At 37.1% G+C, this 27,844-nt stretch overlaps 1 protein-coding gene across 5 annotated transcripts in view; it reads left to right on the top strand.

Annotated features, from left to right (window-relative positions):
- Window positions 1-27,844, top strand: part of atp8a1 (ATPase phospholipid transporting 8A1) — a 126,399-nt gene that overhangs the window by 18,006 nt on the left and 80,549 nt on the right. For 3 of the 5 annotated variants that reach the window (XM_082178188.1, XM_082178186.1, XM_082178189.1), the window contains exons 2-11: window positions 5,728-5,842; window positions 14,531-14,630; window positions 16,409-16,507; window positions 19,739-19,784; window positions 20,736-20,776; window positions 22,766-22,839; window positions 25,358-25,427; window positions 25,553-25,680; window positions 26,099-26,210; window positions 26,294-26,459. In XM_082178188.1, the coding sequence (XP_082034314.1) occupies window positions 5,728-5,842; window positions 14,531-14,630; window positions 16,409-16,507; window positions 19,739-19,784; window positions 20,736-20,776; window positions 22,766-22,839; window positions 25,358-25,427; window positions 25,553-25,680; window positions 26,099-26,210; window positions 26,294-26,459 (951 nt within the window). Of the gene's footprint in view, window positions 1-5,727; window positions 5,843-14,530; window positions 14,631-16,408; window positions 16,508-19,738; window positions 19,785-20,735; window positions 20,777-21,950; window positions 22,025-22,765; window positions 22,840-25,357; window positions 25,428-25,552; window positions 25,681-26,098; window positions 26,211-26,293; window positions 26,460-27,844 lie in introns of those variants that run through there. The other 2 variants (XM_082178187.1, XM_082178190.1) reach the window with 2 other exon arrangements.

Here is a 27,844-nt window from a genome sequence, read left to right as displayed (position 1 = left end):
ATCGTGGAATCCAGTCAAAATTTTATTTTCTGTATAATATGGAATGTCACAGAGTTTGGCAAATTTTGGATGGGTAAATCAAAAGCATGGCTGTACAATGAATCATATTTGATTCCCTCATGACAGCCCACATGAACTTCATTTTCAGAACAGCTAACTAGTGGAGAATTCAAACCACCATGACGATTTTGTTGGAAACTTTTTTTTTTTTTCTGAAAAGCCTGTTTTTTATGTGTCCGCTTACTTCCTGTTACATGTTGTGTAGTTGCACACAGCACCTTAACCTAGAGTTTAGAAAATACAACATATCGTATAATCTTTGAAACCAGTAGATGGTTGATAAGATTTTGGCAGTTTGTTTTAAATGAATGTGAAGTATTTTGTGCGTCAGCAACATGAAATCGCAAAAATAATGACTGTTTTTAAACAGGTTTCCTGTACACTCGTCTGTCTTCTATTGGTCGGAAAAACGGATAGTTCTGTGATTCCCGCCCCAAAATCACACCGTTGGTTGAGACAATATTGATGTGACAGGATACTCAAACAAACAGAGCAATGTTTTGCCTATAAAGGGAATGGAGGTTAACTCCTTAAATTCATTAAATTCCTTTCAGATGAGGAACATGTGCTCAGTATTTCACTCCTCCAGCTGTTGAAACAGTGCATTCATGATGTTGTACTCTGTCCACAGACCTGCAAAGTCCATGTAGGTTGATCAACAGAGTTTACAAACCTCAATGACTTGCCGGTGTCAGATTTAGGACAGTTGCTGTGCTGTAACACGGCTTGACTGAGATGGTGAACCATCATGGGCATATTTGTTTTTAATTGAGGCCAAGAGGTCAAAAGTGAAGGGTGGTACTGAAAGCATATCCTGATAGCACAACAGTGATCCTAAGTTGAGTGTAGCCAATTTACTGTGTGCCATCTGCATTATTTATCAGCGCAATTATTAATTATTTATTGGGCACTGTCATGAATGGGGCTGTTGTGTTTACACATGGAGAGTTTTTTCACTGAGAAGGGCATTGTGTGGTATTAGATGAAGTCAAGCTAGATCTTATTCTTATTAATATTGAAGGTTGAAGCTAACAATAGTCCAACACATTCAATTGCTGTTTATAATAATAATTACAATAATAACTCGAATAAAACGAGTTGGATAGAAACCTTTACCATTCATATGTATGTACCAACTTTCCTGTATAGTTTTACAGCATTAGTAGAGTTTTTTTATTTATTTATTGTACTATACCTGATATATATCCAAATTAATTGATTTATATTGAATAGAGATTAGAATGTGAATCAAAATCTAAATGTGAAATTTGTGTCGATGCCCAACCCTATGTAATATAGCGCATACTCGTATATTTTTCAAAATACTGCTCTCTTGAGTAATGTTTTTTTCTAGCTGGCCACAAGCTATGGACATTGAATGAGGTAAATGTGGCATTGTTTACAAACATTGTGTCTCATTCACACACACACACACACACACACACACACACACACACACTTGTGCGTGTAATGTGCTTACGAACGATTTTAAGAACGAATCACAATTCACCAAAAATTGTGTAATAAAACATTATAAATTTACGATAAAATATAGGAACAACTGAAACCACACGTATGCAAAAAGCACTTGCTCGGTATGGCCTTATAATCATGTTAAGTTATATTTCATCCTAACACGACTATATAATTATATTGAAGTAGGTTGCGTTAATTGTATTATATAATCCACATATAAAATTATACAATACAATTTTTGAACAATACAATTTAATTATCTAATACATTCCATCATATACAGTTAAAGAGTTAGATACTGTATATATTAGGGGTGTAATGATACGCGTATTCGTATCGAACCGTTCGGTACGAGGCTTTCGGTTCGGTTTTCGGTACGCATCACGTACCGAACGGTTCGTTGGACCATTTTTTCTGCCGACCAAAATTTCGTTATTTCAAATGAAGGCGCGTCGCGGGTGGCAAGCGCGCTCATAGAGGCTGGCGCGACCACAACATCAACTGGCAAATGCAATGTAAGGAACGAAACTGAGCTACTCTTATTGTGTTTGTGTGGACCGTTTATCAGTTTTGACCTGTGAAGCGGGACTCGCGAGGCCTATGCGCGAGCCTGATCAAGCAACACCACACAGCGCTAAGAGATCCAGACCAGAAAAGAAAGCATTTGAATTTCAAATGCTTTTTGAATTCGCCACTGAAGTAATAACATCGCTGCGAGATCTAGTGAGAAACATGCACATTTCTCTGTTATTAACGGATCAAACAGCGCTGACGTGGAAACCAGGAAGAAACATCGTGCCATGAATGAACTGGCCGGTGTCCACAGATCAGCAACATTCACCGTGGAATGGATTTGCTGTAGTAACACTAACTGCAAGGTATGGAAGTTTGTCAGGAATAGTGGGCTATAATGCTTTCAAGTAGCATTACATCTGTTTTATTTTGACATTATGAATACAATTGCTGCCCTCAAATGTTAATCTGAACTAAAATAAACCTTTGTTTATAACTAGCCTACTACTACAATATTACATTTTGTCCAAGGAGCTGTTTTGTTTTATTTGCTCATAAGAAGAGTCAAGTAGCCTATAGCTCCATTATTGCTCAGTAAAAAAAATCCCCCCAAAAAAAAAAAAATCATACTTTATGATGTTAGTTTCATTAAATAAAATAATTTTTAAAAAAAATGTATTCAAGGAAATTTCTCTGGCATTTATTTATTTTTGCTGTTGCCAATGGAAAACGTACCGTACCGAACCGTGACACAAGTGTATCGTATCTAACCGAACCGTGAATTTTGTGAACCGTTACACCCCTAGTATATATGTATACAGTATCTGGTTAATGAGAGGTCTGTAATCTGGGTCTGTATAAACGGTGTTTATAGTGAAAATGGCACACTTGGCATTGTTCGAGGATCGGGCAAGAACCCATCTGCAAACAGCAAGTTTGAGAGTGACGAAAGGCTGTAATGAAAGCGTGTGTGGAAAGCCCTTAAATGGAGATGGTTTGGAGTGGACGTGTTTTATTCAAATGACTAACCTCGTGAACGTGGCCGCTCATTTAAAATACTCCATATTCACTAACATCAGAACGATGTTAAGAACAAATTCATGTGCGTACGAACGTGTTGTGAATTAAGGGTGAGAAGTTCTCCTGTGCGTACAAATACTAAATAATCTATGCAATTATTAGTGAATGAGACCCATTGTTGTTTGTGGGTGAATTAATATGGCGTTGTTTTTTTGACGTCTTTTCGCAGTTGAAACATTGATTGATTGATTACATGAGGCATGATACTTTTCAACCTACTATAACTAGTAGTAGTAAAGAGGAAGAGATGATCAGATGTTTGAATTTAGTGATACAATTTATATAGAATTTGAAAGCTGAGATTTATTTCATATCGAAAATAACAACGCACAAAAGTTATTGCAATTTATTGGATGGCAGGCACTCTATAAAAACATTTTGGTGAAGTTTTGTTCATGCATCAACTGAAAACCGCATAGACTTGGGATCAATAGTTGTTCAACAAAATGAAGCTTGATTTAAATCAGTCAGTTGATTATAATCAACCGAGCCATAAATATATTGCTAGATAAAGCTTAACCAACCTTAACTGTGACAAGGGAAATGTTATAAGATATTTGTATATCTCTGGTGTCCAAAATCCTGCTCCACATCATGTGTCTGTCTGCATTGTACAGAATTTTCACTTTCTATTGGACATTCATCCATTTCCCCAAACAGTGGAGAACTGTGTACTACCTACTTCCTAAAATACAATATTTTTGGCAAAGCTTTGCTAGAATAAAACCAAAATGTTATTTACTTCATTTAAATTATTTAAAATGTACCCTTTGGGCACATGGGGATGTTTTGTCAAATGTTTCTAACCTCTGACATCAGTTATGTCAAATGTTGCTAACCTCTGACATCAGTTTCCTCTCCAAAGGAGCTATAGCTAAGTAAACCCACTCACAATCACACATACAGCGTCAGCTACACTTATACGTCTCACTTCCTCACTGTCTATAGGCTGTCACTTTCAGCATAGTTATTTTAACCTCTTTAGTGTCTGCTACGTCTTAGTTTCATTTTCACTTTTTTGCTCTCACACACACACTCTCTCTCACACACTCTCTCTCTCACACACACACACACACACACACACACACACACACACACACACACACACACACACACACACACACTCCTTCAAATGTTTTTAGCTTTGACCTCTTTATTTAGGATGCCACAGACATGTTCAGTATGTGAAACATTCAGTCTTACAGCTTCAGTCGTGTCAAGTACATTGAACTGGTAAAATAGCACTTTGAAGGGAAAACTCCTTTAAAAAGAGTGTAGTGTTAATACTCATAAGCTATTAGACCGTTTAGGTGAAATGTGTCTTGTATAAAATTCTTGTTGCATTGTCATGTTTAGACTTCACACACTCCATTGATGATACAGAGTCATGTTTAGACTTTACACACCCTCCATTGAAGATAATGACTGTATTACTCAGTGCACCTTGTTCAAATTGTTCTCATAAAACAAAGACTATAAGGGTGTTTCTGTCGTGTTGCTTTTGCTTTGACTGTTTTTGCACAGGAGTAGTTCACCCATAAATGGAAAATACTGCTTTTATTTACTCACCCTTATTTTACAAACTCGTATGCTGATGTGTTAACATTTATCACAATGTCAGGAAACTTTATGATGAATGATTATTATTATTATTATTATTATTATTATAAATAGCCTAGCTGCTTACGTGTTTGGAATGGGCAAGTAAATAGAACAAGAGTTTTTTTCTTCATTTGAACTTGATTTTTGGTTGAATTTGATTTGATTTATGTTTTTGTATATGGAACTATGGATTTTGATGTTTGACAGCTTGTTTTTAAAAGTCATTTTCCAAATTGTGGCCGGTTGATTTTTTTTTTTGCATCAGATGAATCAAAACCAAGTTTCTTGTAAAGTTATAGGTTTGTATATTGCAAGGATTTTTTTCCCCATACTCCAAATACGCCACAAATTGTATTCTCTTAAGCCAGTTAAAGTGTGGCCTGTAATAGACTGAGCCACCAGTAGTGCGTGCGTGTGTGTGTGTGCGCCTGTGCCTGTGCCTGCAGGCGAATCAATTTGAGCTGCCCTTCTTTCATTCATCTGTTCCCTTGGGCTCAGTGTGCCTGTAACATCACACATTTCTTTTTCCACTGGCTGTCACCAGCCCTGATAATGACTTAAACAAATAAATGTGTGTTTATCATGGTCACTAGAATCACTCAATTCAGATATCCAGGTAGATTGTTTATTTAGTAATATTTAAAATGGTTTATTTATAAAAATGTGTATTATTCTTTTTTATAAATGTATTTTTTTTTTGTTATAACCATCTTGATGTCGGCAGCTAAGCTACTCCACATACTGCACAATGGCTTCAGCTAGAGGTTATGGGGTCAAGTCTTAAGTCTGACACTTGGTAAAGACATAATCTTTAATGTAATCTTGTTAAAGGTGATTTGTTTTCACTGTTTGGGAGATCTGAGCTTTCATAGCATAAATAGCCATTGCTTTTATAAAACAAAAGCTGATATTTCATTCTAGCCTAATGCTCCTTTTTTGCATCCTTTATTTTTTATTTGACTATTCCTCTATCTTTTCCTCTTTTCTTTGTCTCAGGTTATGAAAAGACCGAAGACACTTCAGAGAAGACTTCTCTAGCAGACCAGGAAGATTCCAGATTAATATTCCTCAATCAGCCCCAGTTTACCAAGTTCTGCAATAATCGTGTCAGGTAAAGCCACACTCTCACACCTGTGCTTGTTACTCTTTCTTCATAAAGGGTTGAACTCATAAAGGGTTGACAACATAAAGGGTTGTCATGGTGAACACAGGGTTAACATTTCTAGGCGGTGGATAAAGAGAGTGTTGATTACAAAAACTTATTTTATTCAATACTAAAATGTAGTGATTAAAATATGGTTAAGTGTATTAAATAAATTATTTTACCTAGTACTTGTTTGTGGTGTTCATTATAATGAAATAAATACTTTTTATTGAGCAAGGATCCATTAAATTGTTGATTACAAAAACTTATTTTATTCAATACTAAAATGTAGTGATTAAAATATGGTTAAGTGTATTAAATAAATTATTTTACCTAGTACTTGTTTGTGGTGTTCATTATAATGAAATAAATACTTTTTATTGAGCAAGGATCCATTAAATTGTTAATTTACAGTAAAGACATTTGTTACAAACTGTTCTAACATTTATATTGTTACAAAAGGCTGTTCTTTTGAATGTTCTATTCATCAAAGAAAAAAATGTATCACAGATTCCACAAAAATATGTAGGCAGCAATGCATCTCGGTAGATTTCACAACAGAGCTCATATTTAATGTCAGGAAAAAAAGAAAGTTTAATAAGGCTCTTGAACAGACTGTACTGCCACGGATGGATGGATCAAGAAGATTTTGAAAAAGATTTTGAAGACTGAGCAGGAAGGAACTGTACGAATATAGTACCACATTAAAACTAGAGAGCTGTATTTGACACAAGAGTAAGTGTTGCCATTTTCCAGCCGCCACAACGGCTCACTATGTCCAAGTTACATTATGTACTCGTAGTGATTGGTAAGGTGATGTATGGCAGGCAGAGAGGAGGTAGGAGAAGGTACTGTGGTTATGTGATTTCTGCTGAATCACTTGCTGTATACGTTAAAGAGATAGTTCACCAAAATTGTGTGATTTATTTACTCGCCCACAAAAGTTCAGCTTGTGTCAATGAAATGAACTGATTTTGAGAAGGCATGTAATTTAGGCATGTTTACCTCAATAACTGTAGAGAAACTGTTTCACCTGTCAACTAAGCTCATTTGTAGAAGTGTTATTGACATTATGCCAGAGCTGCCTTGGTCGCTGTCTGCCATTGTCTGTGATGCTTTAATATTAATAAAAACAACCATTTTAGTAATAAAAAAAAATTTCATTTCTATGAAATGTTTTGTTTTCCACAAATTCTGTGTTGTGAATTTTCAAGTAATCAAATTAAGACACAAAACATTAATTTAATTGATTCTTATATGAAATTAAACTTTTTTTTTTTGTCAAACAACATGCGGCACAACTGAGCTTTATACTGTTCAAATTACAACATAAATTTGATAATTTATTATTATGACTCTCAAAGTGGCTCTGGAAATGCATTCATGTTCTCATATAATGAGACACCGCGAGTGTGTGTGTGTGTGTGTATGGGGGGGGGGGGGTAAATGAAACCGCACGTCTCCTCCACTCATTCACACAGAGACACGCAGAACTTGCAGGATTCGTATTTAAATGGTCTTACTCTCTCGCCCAGATGCGTTCTCAGGTACTGAAATTTGGCACAGATTGATTTAATGTGAATCGCTACTCTGTAGTACTGACGTAATTCGGTCGGTGCCATTAAAAGTACAGAGTTGGGTACCCAACCCTAATTATGAGCAAATGGTTTGTTTTGAATCCAATGTGAATTGGTTTAAGATGCTCTGTCCTAGTAACATTCAGATAAGTTGTTGCTTGGTTTTTCTCCCATCCTGCAGTGAGAGCGCAATCATTCAGATGAGATGTCACTCTCAGACTGCAGATTTTCAGCATTGAAACCCAAAAGCATCTACTTGATCGTTCCATCTGCATCTAGTGATCATTACGGCACTCATTATTAATGCTGTAGTCTGATTATTGCAGTGAATAACAACACTGAGTTTTGCTGTCTCATGTCTGGACTGTTTATCAGTACTTCTAGCTTTTCTATATATAGAGGGCTGTCCCTTGTACAGTGGATAAAACAGTAGCTTTAAACGTTCAGCTCCACTGTCAGACCAGGTTAATGTTTGCATTCCTGCAGCATTAGAATGGCGACTGGGAAGTCATGCTTGCTTATGTGTATGTGTTTTACGGCGTAAGCTGCCATGGAAAGAAAACAGTTTTTAGTTGTAATGGGCTTCTGTCACGTTTTGCTTGTAATCATTGTTCATTTAGAAAGATCACATGCAAGGGTCAAGATATTATTTTAATTTCCTGGTGCATTTGTTCGTCTAGAAACAGTAGGCCTATCGTTTAATATAGTATAATACAAATGCATGTTGTGTTCCTTCAGTAAAACTAGATGTCAGCAATTTAAAAGGCTTTTTTTGTTTGTTTTTAGTTTTGTTTTTTAGTTTCTTGCATTAAAAATATTTAGCTTTGCGTGACCATTTTCCACCATGACTCAGAAGTCTAAATAGTATAGCAAAAGGGGTCAATGTATAAATTACCTCCTTTATGATTGGCTAACCTTGAAACGTGATATTTGTTATGGTTACCAACCGTAATGGTGACCACCTACTCTCACGGTGGCCTTACTTCTGGAAGTATTTTATTTTTCATTTAATTTTTCTCCTTAGGCATTTAAAAATTTCAATAAAGAGCCTTGAACCAAGTCACACAGCTTCAAAATGATTGCAAAATGATTACAACATTTCAATGTAAAAATGTTTTTAAACATTGGGGGGGGAAAAAAGATGGTTACAGATTTTGTGGTTGGAATGAATTATTTACTCCTCCTAAAGATTACCGTTCATAAATTTGGGGCTAGTAAGATTTTTTTCTTTTTCTTTTGAAATGATCTTTTTCAGCAGGGGTGCATTAAATTGAAAGTGTGCGTATTGCGCATAATTGAACTCATTCCCGCAGATTTTGTTTGGGCACTTTTGGTGTGAGCACAAAATCTGCGGCCTCTCAGTTCTAAATGAAGTTATTTTTCAGGTCTTAAAGGAGAACTCCGGTCAATTTTAACATTGAGCTCATTTTTTTGTAAATTTGGAGTGCTGTCAGTACAGAGAACAACGACAAAAATCGGCGTTGCCTACACCAAGTTATCCTCTTTTTAAAATTTGCACCCTGTTGACTTCAATGGGGCACGTTTTAAATCTGCTTTTAGCCTCTTAACATCCTTGATGTGTCATTACAAGTGCCCAGCCATTGTGAGTGATTCCTTCAGAGTGAACGTGGTGAGTCTGACTGCAGTAGGTGTGAAAGATATGAATAAAAATGAAGTTAATTCAGCCAGCGCACATACCTGTATTTTCTTCCTGTTTTCGGTCGAAGTCCACAGCAGTCGATTGTCGAGTTCACGCGCATACTGTAGGTTTAGTATCTATGATCACGCGTGTGAACTCGACAATCGACTACTGTGGACTTCGACCGAAAACAGGAAGAAAATACAGGTATGTGCACTGGCTGAATTAACTTAAGCCCTATTCGCACTGGATTAGTATTATCTGGGGACCTCGTGTGATTTAGAAATTACCCACCCACATCTGAATTTCGTGTGGCGCATTCGCACGGGATAAACGAAGCCTGTGATTTATTTTTTTTTGATTTTTTTTTGCTCGAAATTACTGACATATCTCCCGGATATGATGTCAACTGGCTATTGCTTGGAAATATCTTGTCGTTATTATAGGTCTAGCTGTATGATATAACATAAACAGAAGAATGTTCCTTACCGCATGCTGCTATGTCTGTAAGGAACATGGAACAATGTGCCGCTGCTCACCGCTCACAGCCAACATTCACTGGCAATCCTATAGCTATACGATCCGCTTATTTGGGACTATTTCGACTACAAAAAGAGGTACTTTAACTGCAGTGTTATAAAGTTGTGGATGGTTGTCTTTTTTTTATATATATATATAAATATATATCTTTTTTTTTCTTTTCTTTTTCGTGTTCGCATTTATGAGGAAAACCTGACCGTTCTTCATAACGGACGCGACCGCTCTGAACGCAGCACTAAAAGACTGCTTTAAAACTTTCACAGATACCTAAAACAGAAAGAACAAAGCCTTTCTTTAAAACAAATTTCGTTTTGTATTAATTGTATCTTAATTTTAATCAGTGTTTTATTATCCAATTTCCTGGATTTAATAATAGTAAATATAGATATTCAAGACACGGAGGGCGCCAGCGCCTCAACTGAACAGCGCTATCATCCATGAACCGAAACTCAGCATATAAGGTAGCCTACTCTCCTCACACACGTAAAAAAAAAAAAAATTCTATTATCTACAGAAATCTCTACTTTTAAACAAAACCATTCAAAACAAAATTAAATTAAATGTGCATTTCTCTCCAGCGCGTTCATTAGGATACTGCGAAGATCGTGAGTCAGTAGCCTATCGTCATCTTTGCAGCCGACACAGAAAACACTTGTTTATTAATAAACAATTAAAATGTTTCATTGCAATAGTTTACATATTCAGAATCATTACTTTTGCTGGTTCTTAGTGACAGCTTTTAGGTGCCATTTACATGAACGCGTCACTGCATCAGCACCAGAGAGAGAGAGAGAGAGATTTCATTTACTTATTTTTAGGAATTATAGCCTAATGAACAAACAAATATCTATTAAGAGCGCCGCCACGTTGTATTGCGTAGAACGTTCACCAAATTCTTACAGAAATATGTTCTAAATATTGCAATGTTTTTTTTTTTTTTCAATATCGTGCAGCCCTAGTGTAGACTATAGCCATGACCCCGCACCCAAATACTATCAAAACACTCCAACGCAATCTCCATTCTTCGCGAAAGATGGATAAAAAAAAGCGGACAAAAAAACATTGACAAAATTATAAACGACCCGCCAAATCACAGAGATGCCGATTCGCACGGGACTAATATTATCACAGGACCTCGGTGTTCGGCGAAATATGGTAGGTCATTTGCGGGGGAATTTTTACTTTACAAATTACAGACATGGCCGATTCGCATGGGATTAAGATCACAGACAATCTCCGCGATTATTACAAATTACTAGAGGTCACCAGGTAATACTTATCCCGTGCGAATAGGGCTTTGGACAATACGAAACCTCTACGTTTCCAGCTTCTTGCTGTGAGGCGACAGTGCTACCCACTGAGCCATTGTGCTGCCCGCAGGCTAATATACCTGCTGCCAAATAATAAGATAATATAAAAAAGATCTATATGGCAGATTTTCCCCCATGGTATCAATGTCAAAATTGTAGCCAGTGAAAATGCTGAGTAACTTTGGAAAACCACTAGCCACAGTGGCTTGTGAGCAAAAAAGTTAGTCAAGCCCTGAATCTATGTATACATATCTATGGTGTTAATGGGCCATGTTTTAATTAATATTTCACATTAAAGTGAACATTAACATTAAAATGCAGTATGTGAGTACAGAGGGTAGGAGCGAATCAAACAAATGTAAAAAGCTCACAGTACGCAGAATGAAAAAAAAAACTACGCAATGACGGCATATATATTATCATAAGATGTCATCTAACGGGAAAAAAAATTGTATCACAGTTTCTACAAAAATATTAAACCACACAACCTTATTAAACTGCGTTAATAAGAAATGTTTCTTGAGCACCAAATCGGTATATTAGAATGATTTCTGAATGATCATGTGACACTGAAGACTGGAGTAATGATGCTGAAAATTCAGCTTTGTCATCACAGGAATAAATACAGGTTTAAAATATATTCAAATAGAAATTTGTATTTTTAAATTGTAATGATATTTCAGAATATTACTGATTTTACTAAATTTTTTCATTAAATAAATGCAGCCTTGGTGAACATAAGATGTTTCTTTCAAAAACAATTATAGTTCACAATTCTACTGACCTAAACTTTTTTTAATTATCTAGTCATTTTTGTCTTATCAGGAAACATCACTATATTATGATTCAACGATACATGTAATAGCTAGCTAATTATGAATGGGATTTTTACTTCCAGAACTGTTCTAGTGTTGTATGTTCATGTGCTTATGGTTGTGACATTAAGCTGCAAAAACAGGTCACCAACATTGGCTGTAACAAGTGGCCTGACTTTGTGTGATGAATGATAAATAGTGCCTACACACACTGCTCTTTTGAAATAAACGAGTTAAATGTACTATGTCATGGACCGCTTTGAGAGCTGTTTGCGTTAGATTAAGCCTTTATATACATACTCCATTGTGTGGCTGATGTGAACTGTTGGTGAAGTTCAAGTTGTTACTCCTAAGTGCACCTTTACTATCAAAGCTGATCAGGTAAGCAGTTACTCATAGCATTGCTGTAGGCCTGTGCAATCAAGACTTGCAAACCAGTCTAAAAGGAAGTGGGATCACAAAGAATTTCACTTGAAACAAAATATTAACATATGCTTTAGCTAAACAAACACAACCTTTTGGTGTTTGGAATATAGCGCACATGCCAAGTTATATTAAATTGCACAAATGTACACCTCAAACAAACACATTATTAACATATTAACTAAACAAAAAAACATTTGCTCCTCACACTGTGTGCCTTAGACAAAACGGCAAGTTGATGCGTTTGCAAATACACCACCGCCAACAAAGCCGCAATTAAAATGATTAACATCACGTGGTTAAACCCTGAGGTGCATTTTGATGAGCGGTTACACTAGTCACCCCAGTGACTGCCTGATGAGCCAGCGTCCCGAAGCCCTCTTGTGCGATACATGTTTGTTTAAAAGCATGATGACGCCAAGTAGTGCTAAACGAGCTGAGCGTGTGGGCTAAGCAGCCGGCTGAGGTCTAGAAGCAGACCTAGATCTGGTTTCTGGGGTCGTGTAGAGGAAATGAGAGGAGAGACGCAGGTCATCTCTCTCTCTCTGCTCCTTTGTAAGAAAGCTATTTGCTGGTATGTCATGTGGAGATTGACATCCACCAAAATATTCTTAATTGTATTTCAATTTTGTATTAGTAGCCACTGTCAGTAACAGTAATAGTTTTTTTGAAAGGTTCTGAAGAGCTTCATATACTAATTGAAAATGATTAATTTATGATTTAAAAACCCTAGCAACTATAAAAGTGAATGGGTCCAAAACTTCTGGGTGGTACCGTTGCTGACAGCCGAATATTGCTGGTGTTTTTGTCTTATGTCGTTTCTTAATTTCTCACCTAGATGCATTGGATTTTTTTTTTTTTTTTTGTGTGTGCTTGTTTGAATGAGGACAGATGGAGATCTTACTCTTCACTCTTGCTCTCCTCCATGAATTTGAATTCCAACATGGAAATGTGTTTCTTTATCTGAGGAACAGTAAAAGCAGCCACTAGCTACTGTTCGCCACCTGACGCACGCAGCTACACTGTTCAAAAGCTGAAAGCTAGCCAAGAGAAAAGCGAGAACGACAGGCCCCTGACAGAACTTTCCATCTCGTACAGTGCTGCTAATTGCTGGGCTGCGGTGTGCGGTGTGCCGTGTGGCGTGGACTGATAAGGATCTCTGTGAAGACCGGATCAGTGAAACGTAGAGTCAGTGAGAGGACACAGATCAGTTTCCACTTTAAGGACGTTCACACTTCACAGACTGTCTCAGTCTCTCCAATGTGCCTTTATTATATTGTATTGTATTGTATTTTATATTACATAATTATATGTAATTGAGTCATTAATCAAAATAAAAAAAACTAATTCTGATTGAAATCTATATTTTGGTGGGCTGATAATACTGTATTTTATATTATTATTATTATTATTATTTTATTATTATATGAGTGAATTAAAAAAAAAGTAATATTCTGTTTTAAATGTCTTTTGTGCTATTGTGAAATTGTATTTTATGTTTCAATATTTAATATTATATTTTATAATCTGTTAATTAATAATAAAATGAAATGCACATTTTCTGGTGACTAAAGTGTCTTGGTGGCTGAGAATATTTTATTTTATTTTTTTATTTTATAGTTTACAATATTTCAATTAATTGTATATTAGTTTGTATTCTAAATTAGTTTATATTATATTTTATATATATGAATCAGTAATTAATAAAAAAAAATAATACTATTAATCTGATTCTGTTCTTTGGTGTTCTGTGAATATTGTATTATATTTTATTATGTTTTTATATTATATTTTGTTATTTGAATCATTGGTGAATAAATTTAAATACCAATATTCCGAGTGAGTGTTGAGTGTTGAATGAGTGTTTTCTTGGTGGATCGTTCTTTTGGAAAGTGGGTGGATAAAGAGGCAGGTGTCAGGGTTCAGACTGGGATGTTTATCTCAGTCTAAAGTGGATTCGCTGCCTTGGGCCTAATGTGTGTGTAAATCAGTCGACAGAGATGGAGGCTCTGGCAAGCTCCCACCATAGTTCACTCAAACTCAGAGCTCTTTACAGCCTTACAACTTAGCTGTTCTTTATGGTCATTAACTGCCTCTCTCCATCGCTCACTGTGTGTTTGTGCGTGTCTTTGGATGCACTGAAAACTGGGTTTGGCTAGGGGGAGAAAGTTTGATTCATGATGTGAAACCAATATCACTATTTTGGTGTAATGGTGACCAACTAAAACTAAATGGATAATAAATAATGTCAGTCCAGTCTGCAGATGATGTCAGGTGGTTTTATATTGTGGTCATATTTGGAATGTAACCACCTTTCTCATTTCTTCTGGTCTTTTCTTTCTCTCATACAGCACTGCGAAGTACAACGTTCTTACGTTCCTGCCTCGGTTCCTGTACTCTCAGTTCAGAAGAGCAGCCAACTCCTTCTTCCTCTTCATCGCACTTCTGCAGGTAAGACTGCAATGTCAATCCTTCAGGGCAGGAGTACTGATGACAAGCTGGAGAGATTAGGACTGTCAGCTCTCACGGTCGCAGATAGACCCTCTGTGATCAGATACTGGGTTTCTTAAGTGTATATAGGACTGATAAAAGAGCAGGGTGAAATCGATCTCTGGCTCGGACCAATCAATCAATCAGACAGACAATCAAACCAAGTGTGAAAACCTTAGTGTTATAGTGCATTATATTACACACGTGAACACCAACGTTACTAGCAACACAAGGTCGGTTGCATTCCAAATAGTTTCAGACTGCACGATAACACATTCAATTGATTAAAAGTGAAAGACATTTTATAATTTCTATTTCCAAAAAATGTTTAACTTTCTATTCTCCTGGAATCCTGAAAAAAGTACTTTGGAGAGCCTTGCAGCCTTGAAGAGCATAATAGACATTAAAACCGACCCCAAACTTCTGAATGGTAGTGTACTGTATTTATTTCTTTTGAAACTTTAACAAATTTTGGCTCCACTGCCTCAGCATCTGTGCAATTACCAGACGGCGCAGTCACCGAGGGCTCCAGAGTGCTATAAACGTGCTGTTCTTTTAGAGACTGAATGGACCACGAATCCACCACCGACCAACCCGACGTGACCCTGTGGATGCACATTAAATTAATGCCTCTGTTTTTAAGGTAGCTGAATCGATGACCTGGGGGAAAAGCGAGATAACGAAAGAAGAGAAACTGAGAGAAAGGAGAGTAAAACAGAGAGAGTCAGGTGGCTTCGAAGCGCAGGTTCGGTGTATCTTCATTACGCCTCTGTCAATGCAGTGACCTTGAATGAACAGGCGTACTGTGAACGAGAAAAACAGCAGGGATGGGTGTGTTGTGGCAATAAGGGGGCATCTGATGTTTATTGATGCAGTTTCATCAAAACTGCTCACTTCCATCACACTCCTGCCTTTGGAAATGCCATCATAATCAATGAGACATTTTGATACTGACACCAAGGTTCCATGATGATCGACTGCTCTAGTCTACGCCACTGTGGTTCGGTTTGAGCGTACTCTCCTGTTTAAGTGAAACGTAATGCAGAAGGGAAAGTGTGTTGGCATCAGGTTAAAAGGATTCCGTTTCGGGTTTCCTATTGTATATCTCTGCATTCTTGGCCTCTTACTGAACCTGTCACAGCTCTGACACTTTATCTGATAGGGACACTTTCCAAAGACGTTACGCTTTTTGATATGTAAACTCTGTGAGTTTTGCCAAAATCAGGAGAGAAATTGTAGAAGTTTAATCAAGTTCTTGTGGTATGAATTATATATAAGCTTGTGGGCCCTATCCAACTGCCTGACCGGCACCTAACCAGCCTGGACCAGTCTGGAAATTCATGCTGGTCTAAGCTGATCTCTTCAGCAGGGTAGACAGATATGTCACATGCCGACTTCTGAACATCCATCAGAGTCACTGCTGCTGACTTTCTGATGGTTATTGCCATTCCAGGTTGCTTTCTTGACCTTCCGCTGATAAATACACACTCCACCAGGATGTAGACCCTCAGGCTGTGTTATGATTCCTGGAGAACAAAACAAGAGCAGTTTATCTAAACCCCTGAGTGTTTCTCCTGAGGTCTCTGCAAGGCTTTAATTAGTTTGTATTTGTATACATGCCCTGTAGGTGACAGGGTTTGTATATCATGTGTTTGAATGTCCATGTTTTGATTTTGATCTTGTGGAGGGAGGGATTAAAGACTGTAATTCATGTCGCCATTTTATTTTTTTCTCCGCAGCAAATCCCTGATGTGTCACCGACAGGGCGATGGACAACGCTGGTGCCGTTACTCTTCATCCTGGTGGTGGCAGCAGTGAAGGAGATTATAGAAGACCTGGTGAGAGCATTAAAACATTTTTGATGTTACACAAACTTGCTGAATAAATGCAGAAATGCATGTGAACTCCTTTATACAGATGGTCAGATGTTCTTGCGTCGACTGAAGCTCCAGATGCTCTTTGAATTATCTTAAATCGTGCTGGAGAACAAATCAGTAGTTTGTCATGCAGCTCTAACAGCGAAATTGAGCAGAAATACAAATACTGTTTGTTCTTAATATCACTCACCTTTTTCAGTTTATCTTAATGATTTTTTGTTGTTTGCAGTTGGGATGATTGTTAATGAGTGATTAATGAAAGAGAACTGTGCTCTACTTGAGTCATGCTTGCTGTAGATTTTATTCTCCTTTGCCCTCACAGCTGTTATATTATCTGAGTCAGTTTTTAGACTTTGTTCAGGTTTACCTCCTTTACTCTTCCTGATATTTCAATCTCACTCTCTGGTGATCACGTACACAGCAGAATGGATCTCACTCCCTTTAGCTGAAACACTTTCCAGTCAATAAGCTTTTTTTTTTTCTCTGACCTGAACAATCGTCTCATGTAAATTCATTCCAAGACCTCTTTACATAGAAATTCACATAGAGGAGTGAATACAGAGATTAAACCACCAGCCCAAGTGGATCCACCATAGTGCTGTGACCCTGAAATCAGAGCCTGCTCTCCCGGTCCCCTCTGGACAGCCATCCGATCACATCACGTTGGATGCTGTGGTCAGAATAACCAGCTCAGCATTTTATATGAGTCTCTGATGTGTTATTCAAATCTGAGAGGTCAAGACTAGCTCTGGAAGTGAAGGTCATTTAATAAATTCACCATTCTGCTGTCATGTACCGCTCTGCTGTGAATGGTCAGATGACCTTTGCTTTTGTCAAGCTCTTGTCTTTTAGAGGTATCCCATAAGGCTAGAAAATGGCTTCTATTGCTACTCCGAGTGCTAGCTTTTCTTTCAGACTTTAATGGCTTGTTTTGGTATTTAAAGGAATAGTTCACCAGAAAATTTAAATTGTCACACTGTAAAAAATGTCTAACCCTCCCAAATCAAAAATTTCAAGTGACCGATAACATCTAAATTTTTCAATTGGGCCAAGTGAAATTCTTGTTGCAATAGTCTGTTAACATTGGCTCAATGAGAAACAATACGTCAGACTAATTGAAAAATTTAGATGTTATCGGTCACTTGAAATTTTTGACTTGGGGATGTATTTTTTTTTTACAGTGCATTTACTCAACCTTTTAATGTTTAATTTTTTATTTTAATTTTTTAAGAAGTCTCTTAAGCTCACCAAGACTGGATATATTTTAACAAAAATACAGTAAAATCTGTAATATTGTGAAATTTTATGACAATTTAAAATAACTTTGTTGTAAATTTAACCTTGTTGTATTTCCATCTGTTTTGAATTATTCCTGTAATGACAGTTGAATTTTCAGCAACCATTCATTCTAATATCATTCTAATTTACTGATTTGGTGCTTTAATAAACATTTCAAAAGAACAACAATGAATTGAAATAATAAAGACACGTGTCATCGACAAAAGATTTCTGTTACTTTTGATAAATTTGAATGCGTCTTTGCTGACTAAAAGTATTCATTTATAAAAAAAAATGTGTATTACTCTTAACAGTTGTGTAGTTTAGTTTAAAGTCACACTTTTTGTTTGGTACTTTCTTACTGTGTCTTTTTATGTGAGTTTCAAAAGAAGCCAGCAGGCTCTGCTATAATCCTTAACTCGTCATAATCCGGCATCTGTAACAAAGACGGAGTCTAACAAAGAGGTGACGCACCAGTGCTCTCCACACCGTGGCCTGCTTATCAGCTGCACCCCACCGTACTCTGCTAATCCAGCTGGGATTTGATGCTGCATCTTACCACAAACCCAAACTGCTGTCTCTTCTTCCCTTTGGGGCCTTGTTTTACTCTTACGTATTCCTTCCTCTTGCTCTTATGTTCACTGCAGACAAGCCATCAGTTAGATTAGATGCATAATTAAATCATCGATTCCCTCCACAGAGCCTGATCTCTGCTCTGTTGTGGTAAAGGAAAGCGTAGGGGAGATGGAAACTGAGGAGAGTGTGAGAAAGGGAAAGAATGAGTTATCCAACACTGCACCAGAGCTGATCTGGATGATGAATGGGATGTGAGACCTGAGAACTTTTTTCTTCCTCCTGCAGAGTCTGAGGGGAGGTCATGTGACATGGGCTGCTCATTAAGCTCTCCAGTAATATGAATGAGGCTGTATGTCACATTTCATATCCTTTTAATATAATATAAATTTGAGAGAGATACAAGAAGGGATAAAAGGAAAGGGAAAAGGCAGGAGAGATACAGTCTCTTTAATTGCAGCCTGCAATGATTTCTTTTTATTAGCAACAGAGTTTTTTTTTTTTTTTTTTTCACTTAACAGATATATTGTGTGTATATATATATCAGTGTTATTTTAGTATTGAGTACTGAGATGTTGTTATATTTTTATTAATTTTGAATTCGTTTTTATTTTAATATTTTCTGTTTTCATTCGAATTTTAAAGTTTTAGGGGGGTTTTTTTCTGTATTTTTTATTCATTTGTTTTTCAGTTTTAGTTATTTTACATTTTTACTATTTAGTTATTTTATGCATCAAGTTCTAAATAAAAGCCTAACAGCATATTAACCAGTCATCCTGGATGAATAGGGGTGACATGGACATATTTTACCAGTGTTGGCCAGGAGGATAATTAGGCAATCAGAGAGCACTGGAGGCAAGAGCACAGATGTATACAGTATGTTGTGCTTTTAGAGGCTAATCTGGGTTTTCAGATCGCTCTCACTCATTTGCATTCACTCAAAGTGGTTCAGTTTAAAGCAGGTCAAACAGCTCTTGTAATCTGGGACAGAAAAAAAGTGCTTCAACAGACTCTTCTCTTTCCGATTAGCACAGTTTTATTGATCATTATACCTGTAAAACATCACTCTTTTGCTAAATAGATTTATTTATTTATTTTTCTAAGAGGTTTACATTTTTTCTTATGACTTTGTGTTGAATGCATTCTGTATTTACATTCTGGTAGTAATTGTGTGCTTGTAAAAGCCAATGTGGTATACTTTTATTGTTGATACTTAGGGATTTTCAGAATCTATTCTCTTGAATCTAGTCTATTCATGTCCATCTTTCTAAAACGTTTTAAGTTTTATCAGGTGAGGCTCATTTTAATTTTTTTAATAATTTTTTTTATGTTTGTTTTCAGAAACGTCACAAAGCTGATAATGTTGTTAACAAGAAAGAAACACAAGGTAAGACATTTGTTTGCTCATTGGTCTTCTTTAAAACCCCATACTGTATATTTGTCTGATTAGCTCAATTTTCTTCCCTGATTTCCTATTGAAACAAAGTTGAGATGGGACTTTTTATTTTATTTAATTTTTTTAAATGCCTTAAAGGCATGAGCTAGTTAATATTTTTTTCTTCTAGAGAGCAATTGAATGGTCAAAGAAGTCATCAGTTATTAAGGACGAGAACAAATGGTGCCACGACCCTATTGGAAGTGCTGATATACAGGGTGCTTCTCAAACAGAAGGCTGCTTCCTACTGAGGCTGTGTCCTTCCTAGTCCAGTCCTTCGGAGGCTTGTAGGCTAGAGTCCTCCTCAGCATTAAACGCTTGAATGAGACGGTATAGGAAGTGCGCAATGCTACGTCATAAATGTTTCCGCCCCGTGGTCACCGCACGAAAATGTTAACTTAAATTTGGAAAAATACTTTGTATTACAAATCTTTATATTAACTCTTTTTTTTTTATTAATACAGTACAGTGAATGACAATCGTATGTGGTATCCCAGTGGCTTACATTATTGGCAGTTTAGTGTTAAGTGATTAATTTACAGCAAAACAAAATATAACATCTATAATTTCTTGTTCGAAAACATAATTTTTATCTTATATTTCATAATAAAAATATGTGCCAACTGGAATGTGGATGATTTAAGGCGACAAAGGTTATGTCCGATACGTCCTTCAGAACAGGCCGAATGAAGGACGCGAAACGAAGGCTGCCTTTCAAGGATCCTTCAAATTGAGTTGGCCTTCAGCGAAGTTTGATGATGTGGCAGCCGAGATTTGAAGCCTTCATAAGATACAGCCTTTCATTTGAGAAGCACCCATAGTGTCATGGTGTCTTAGTTTGGTCTTTCTTTTCTTTTATATACTGCCTTTCCTGTTGGTGATTCCTCTTTCTCTCTCTTTCAGTATTGAGGAACGGCGCTTGGGAGATTGTACATTGGGAGAAGGTACTGCAGCAGATGGTGTTCCCTCATACCGACTGCTTCAATGAGCTCCAGAATGAAAACAAGTTAACGTACTCTTAGAAAGAGAGTGAGAGTGGAGTATGCATATAAAGATACCCTCTGGTGAAACCCAGAGCAAGTTTGGTTTCAAAAACAAATGCTTTGGTGTTTTCTGTAAAGGGTACTTCCCTCTCCACTCTTTTTCTTTTGTTGATACTCAACTCTCTCCTTTAGGTCGAGGCAACGGTGTAGAATCTTGCCAGGCTGCCGCTAACATGCGGTCACCATAGAGATCTTAATACAGACAGACACAGAGCAGCTTTTTAATGTGTTAATAGAGAGTAGAGCTAATTACCTTGACGGAAACACAGTCCATAATTATAATCATAAGGCAAAAGGAAATGGCTGGAGATATAATTACCTGGTGACTGGGCACTCATTACTGTTTGCTATATTAGTGCACATCTGCAAGAGGGCATTAACTTGGGCTCTGATGACCTCACAATGTCACAGAATAGGATGTGATGTCATCAACCATGACTTCTCACTGTTGCTTCGTTTAGTATATTATTTTCTGAAGCTGCAATTCTTCTAAGTGCTGCTAGAATGGACAATTAAGTAAAATAGCTTTCTGCTTTAGTTCTCATTAAATCTAATTTTATTGTCATCTCATCAATATTCAAACATTTTATGGAGCCAGCCTTCTTGTCGCCCATCATTTTATGAAACCACACTGTGACACACTTTTGAATTACAGTGCACAGAATGAACAATGCATTTTTAATATACCTATAAATGGTATATCAACTTCTGCATATTTAAGTAGCCCTCCACTTCGAATCAAAATAGCAGCTATGACGCAGCGTCCTCCTACTGGATTATGGCTAATAAGATGATTAAAAATGCAAATCCAAAAAGATAAATTGTTTATTTGTATCACAGAGAATGTTTTTGATGAAATGGCCTCCTTTTAAATGACAGTCTCAAATGAGGGCTTGTGTATGGATCCAAGCACTTCCTGAATGAAATATGTGAAATGCATCAAATATGAATGCATCTTTCTTGCCAGTGTCAGCCAGATGTATTTGCTCTAGTAATATATTATTTCTCTGCTTTTGCCAGTGGCTGCTAGTTTGATTTGAAGATTTTGAATTGACAACTAGTTTGTGTCTTACAGGTTGTGGTTGGAGACATAGTTAAAGTTAATGGCAAAGATTTCATACCAGCAGATGCTATACTGCTGTCGTCCAGGTAGACGAGTCCATGTCATCAGAAGGGACCCTGTCCATCCTTATGCCCCTGTCTTACACTCAACACCCAAAGGAAGTGATGATTAATAGGCTATAAGATAACCCTGAGATAAGGCCCAACAGTAAATCAATGCAGTGACATTATACTGTAAATGGTATCAAATTAGGTTTTTAAGATTCTGCCATTGTTCACTTGTTGTTCCACACCCAAAAGTCAAACGGGTTTAGTCAAATGGCAGAATTTTCATTTTTGGGGGAGTTGTTCTTTATTGAGTTGAATAAGTCAAAATCAACACTTCCTTTTGCGGATGTTTGCTTATTGATAATACTGACCTGATGACATTGTTCAACATTATCCTCTTAACTGTCAAAATCCATTTGCCATTTGCCTCAAGTCCCAAAGTTTCAAGGGTCTTTCAGATATGTATATCAAGTACAGATAACAGTAATTTGGCATTTTAATTCAGTTTTTTCCCCCACTTTACTGATGGTTTAGCTTGGTTCGAATGGGTTTTGAGCAGTGGATATTGTGTTTTCTTTCCTCTGTAAAGATTTAACATTTGTGTGTTTGTGTCTCTCTTCCCTGTCTTGGTCTGTGTGCTCTTCCTCCTCTATCCATCGTACGTCCTTTCCTTCCTCTCATCTCCACCTGTCACCCTCCCCTCCCACCTCATGTGATGAACAACCGTCTCCTGACTTCACTCGTGTCATTCCCCTTGCACCGGCTGCTGTATAAATGAAGGTTTCGGTAGGGGAGGTAGTCCGAGCAGCCAATGGAGATCACCTCCCAGCCGACCTCATCCTTCTGTCCTCCAGGTCAGGAACAGCTCCGGTTTGCATGTGGGTCTCGTGGGAAGGGGGTGCACAGGTGGAAAGAATCTGTTACTCTAATATTTGGCTCTCTCCATTTTTTTTTTTTTTTTTTTGCCTGTGCTTTTTTTTTTTTTATCAGCTTTTGATGTTATTCTTAGTTATGCCATTTTTATTTTTAGCCATGCTCTGATTGATATTGTTTGGTTTTAGCGCTGGGTGATATACATTTTTCTGTCTGTATTCAAAAATTATTTTACAGTCTTTAAACATTTTTGATACTTATATCGATGTATATTTAGGAGTTAAGACCTGTAATATTTTATGGCATATATACAGTATATTGGAATACACATCAGAGTAGTAAAAATATATTACTATTTTACTAAAACATTTTAATGAAAGCACCATTTTTTTTTAAGGCTCATGCTTGCAAATGGATCACAAAAATAGTCTTTAGGAAACTTAATGGCCAAATAAAAAGTGCATTGAAATCTGTTTTATTTAATTTATTTGAATACCACCAGCAAAGTTATCCTGAATATACCTTGTTGTATATTAAGTATATTGTCAGCCACATCATAGCTGCATGTCATTTTCGAAGGCTGCGTCCTCCGGAGGCCACATTTGTAGGCTGCATATGTCATAAAAAATGTCTTATTTCAGAACAGTAACCATTATAAAATTGGCTGTTATTTCTAGTGAAGCATAAATTGTTGTCATTTCTTAATGACTTTGGAATGTAGCGTTCAGTTTACTAAAATGAAGCAGCATCAATGACGTATGCAGCCTACAAATGCGACCTCCGGAGGACGCAGCCTTCGAAATGAGACGCAGCTCATGTGTCTGGTAATTTGTGGAATAAAATGGCCTATTTACAATATCACGCCTCCGTAAACTCAGATCATTGTTATACCACTGTTAGGCACGAGATTCTTAAATTCAAGCACTAAAAATGAGTTGACTGGGCACATATTTCTCAGCTCTGTTCGTCTCCCAACAGAAAATACTGATGAAGCCCTTTCCTTTAACCGGACAGTTGTGTATTACAGACCTTTGTTTTATGCTGGAGATGCTTCAGCATGTGCACACAAGACAAAACAAAGCGCTTCTCTAACACAGCTGGAGAAAGGCCCATTGAATGACTGTAAATGTCATAGCTGTTTGCACAATGCATGGCTTCAGCAGGAGCTCGGACTCTGATTTGACACTCTGTATGCGGTCACATCACCACAATGTACAGTATTGTGATATACCTTTATAGCAACTTGCATTGTTTGTACACCAAATCTGAGATATAATATTAATGTTCTTTCACTCATATAAACGTGACGTTTTGGTGGGGACTATTGATATCCATTTTTGTTTTGTACAGACCCAAAGCAAAACACTCTTTTCTGATAACTCGTTTAAGTACTGTATGAGGACCAGCTTTTCTGTTGAAGCCTGCTATTGTTTATTAAAGGAGAGATGTGTAACAGCTTTGGCCCTGTGTACTCGCTATCCTGCTTTTACTCTTCTCTGTATTAATGCTGAATGCTCATTTGTCTGATGTGCTGCATCTTTCCTTTGTTGCATGTGGAGGATGTCACTAAAAATTAAAACAGCAGAATGCATGGCCATAAACAAAGATGCATTGATTAAAAGTTTCCTAATGAGTTCAGAATGAAGGTTCTGAGGGTGTCCCATTAGAGCAATATTTTTTCTTTTTCAGTCCAAGTACTAAAATGCTTTATGCGGTTTGGGGAAATATGCTTTCCAGTGGATTTTCCTTACTGAAATAAATAATGGCATTCAACTTTAACAAAAAAACTATTTGCTCTTGAAAACAAAGCATCTTTGATTATAGGGCTTCATTTAGCTGTTTAGTTTTGTATGAGGTGACCCAACTTTCAGTTAATATTAATTAAATATATTTAACTTGATGTAGTTACATATTTTTTTTATCAATGTCATGTAGTTGTTTTACATGATATTTTTTTAAGATATACTACCGTTTAAAAGTCTCTTATGCTCACCAAGGCTGCATTTATTTGATTAAAAAACAGTAATATTGTGAGATAGTATTACTTAAGTTAAAATAACTGTTCTCTATTTTAATATATTTTAAAATTTAATTTACTACTGTGGTGGCAAAGCTGAATTTTCAGTATCATTACTCCAGTCTTCAATGTCACATGATTCCATACATAATCATTCTAATACGCTATTTATATCATTTTATTTTTTTATTTTGTTGTTGGTAAAACCATAATGCTTTTCAGTAGTCTTTGAGGAATAGAAAGATAAAAAGAACAGCATTTATTTGCAATGGAAGTCATTTGTAACATTATAAATGTTATTACTATCATTTTTGATCAATTTAATGTATCCTTGGAAAAAATTCTTACTGACCCCAAACCTTTTAACGGTAGTGTATAACTTTATATTAATATTTCATATAGATAATTAAACTGCAAAGCATTCTTATGGTAGAGCCATAAGTAATCAATTTTTTTTTCCATAATATTGCTTTTTATCCTAGTGAACCTCAAGGAATGTGCTACATTGAGACCTCAAATCTGGATGGAGAAACTAATCTCAAGATCAGACAGGTGAATTCTTTTTTCTTTTCATGTTATACCTGCTGTTGTTATTGACACTCTACATTTCAGCTAGTTTATCAGTGTGAATTTTATTACTTTTTGTGTAAAAATGGGTGTTTTTTTGTTATACTCAGGGTCTGCAGATCACTGCGGACATTAAGGACATTGACCGTCTGATGCGTCTCTCCGGAAGGATGGAATGTGAGAGTCCCAACAGACACCTCTATGAGTTTGTGGGCAATATTCGCCTGGATGGACACAGGTAAGAGAAGAGGAACATTGCCTTGTGAAATTTGGCTTGAGGTGAAAGAAAAAAAAGCAGAAATGCTGAGGCTGACTTCAGCCTTGTATTTTATTAGTCTGAAATATTGATGAGTATGAGGCAAGTTAATTTCAGCAAGATGGATTTGATCGAAGTTGAAGAATTAAAATGACTCCCTGATACTTTCAAGTCAGACTATTAAAGGCAGGTTTAAAAGTGTATTGATGTTTAGCGAGGAACAAAGCTGTACTTTATACAATCACAAATTGTTGTGTTTTCATTAAACCTACCTCGGTGCAGTTATTTGTATCAAACATCACATTCTCCTTCTGTTATGCTTAATGTTTTTGGTGGGATTCATTGTTTAAAGTTGTCGAATGGCGAAATAGTCAAATTGCCATGTTTGCTCCATATTTAGCACTCTACCACTGGGTCCTGATCAGATCTTGCCGCGAGGAGCTCAACTCAGGAACACGCAGTGGGTGCACGGTATCGTGGTCTACACAGGACACGACACCAAACTCATGCAGGTGAGTTGTCCGTTTCAGTCCACTCTAGTCATATCCCAAATCCAGCTTTATTCTGAGAAACCATGATGATTTGTGTCCTCTAGAACTCCACACGCCCCCCTCTGAAGCTTTCCAATGTGGAGCGCATCACCAACTTTCAGATCCTCGTGCTTTTCGGCTGTCTCTTGGCCATCTCGTTGGTTTGCTCCATCGGCCAGACCATCTGGAAGTATCAGTACGGCAATGACGCCTGGTACATGGATCTCAACTGTAAGAACCAGACCCCCCCTTCCTTCTGTCATGCTAGACCGCTTGCGCGTCTATGTGTGCTTTCATTTTTTTCGTCAGTAATTTTTGTCTTCCCTATATGTAACATGCAACAAATATGCATTGCATATGTGAATATTTGTCAATAAAAAGGGAAAGGAGAATCTTTCCCTTTTAGTTCTAATATGCATAGACACGTGAATGTATAAATGGTTGAATATCACAAACGCTGCTGTACTATTTTTCGTTCGTTCTGTTATCAGCTTCCTTTCTAACATTCTGTTTGGTTTGTGTTTTTTGTTTCTTTGTTGTTGTCATTTTCTTAACAGCTCCAGGTAACAACCATTTAAAACCCTTGGCCATCTGTGAATGACCCCTCCTTACTAACCCCTAACTGAAGCTCAGCTTTTGCTAAGCTACCGAAGCCACTTATATGGTTGCCCTACTTTGAGAGGGTAATTGCAGAGGACTGCACACACACCAGGAATCCAATGATAGGTTTTTCCCCTCCAGCTCTACACTGTGTAGACCCTCTTAATGCCTGATGTCAAAAACGTGCCTCCCCTTCCTTTATTTTGGTGACACGTTAAACACTTCGCAAGCTCAGGCTTCAGCCACGCCAGCGTCCTTTTGCTCGTGCCTAACTAATGAGGAATGACAGTAAGCCTCGGACCCAAAGAAACACACGTGGAGAGGAGCAAGTTACCTAAGGGCCCTGTCAGAGCAAGAGTTTGAAATGTATTCCCGTGTAGAAACAGAAGACCCTGGAGGTCAAACCGTGACATTTTCTAAATGCCCCCCTTTTCCTCTTACCCACCTCCTCCTCTTCCTCCTCGTTCTGCTGCATTTGTTTTACTGGTGCTGACAGACGAGGCTGAAAAGGCTCAGCTCTGGAGGAGATGAGCAAATCCATGCTAATAGGCTTAATGTTTGCATTGTAAAAGTTCAATATTAAGAAATACAACACTGCCATTAAATTTTAATGAATAGTGAAAGGAACATCTGTTGTGTGCCTGGAGCATCGCAGGTGATTGATAAAAAGAGAAAAATAGACCATTTTGTGCACCAAACGAGATGCGAAAATGTTAAATTTGCGTCAGGAGCCACTTGCAAATTGATTAACATGTCACCACCATCATTATTCTTGATTTAAATAGGAGGGGCTGTTTGTGTCCAAATCGATCGCAGCTTGTTTTATGGCCTACACGGTTCCCTACTTGGTATGCTCTGTGAGTTCTTTGAAAATGTTGCCAAATGTTGAGATGCACCACCGTGAATGCTGGGTTACATCTGTAATTATTCACATCCACCGCAATCATTTGTAAAGGAAATATCAATGATGTTGGGCGTCATGTGAGGTAACAGTGAGGTCATAAAGCAGGTATCTA

This window comes from Leuciscus leuciscus, assembly GCF_965113295.1.
Source record: "Leuciscus leuciscus genome assembly, chromosome: 8".
Lineage (NCBI taxonomy): Eukaryota > Metazoa > Chordata > Actinopteri > Cypriniformes > Leuciscidae > Leuciscus > Leuciscus leuciscus.
Note: the sequence above shows the minus strand (reverse complement) of the source record. Positions and strands in the feature narration are given on the sequence as shown.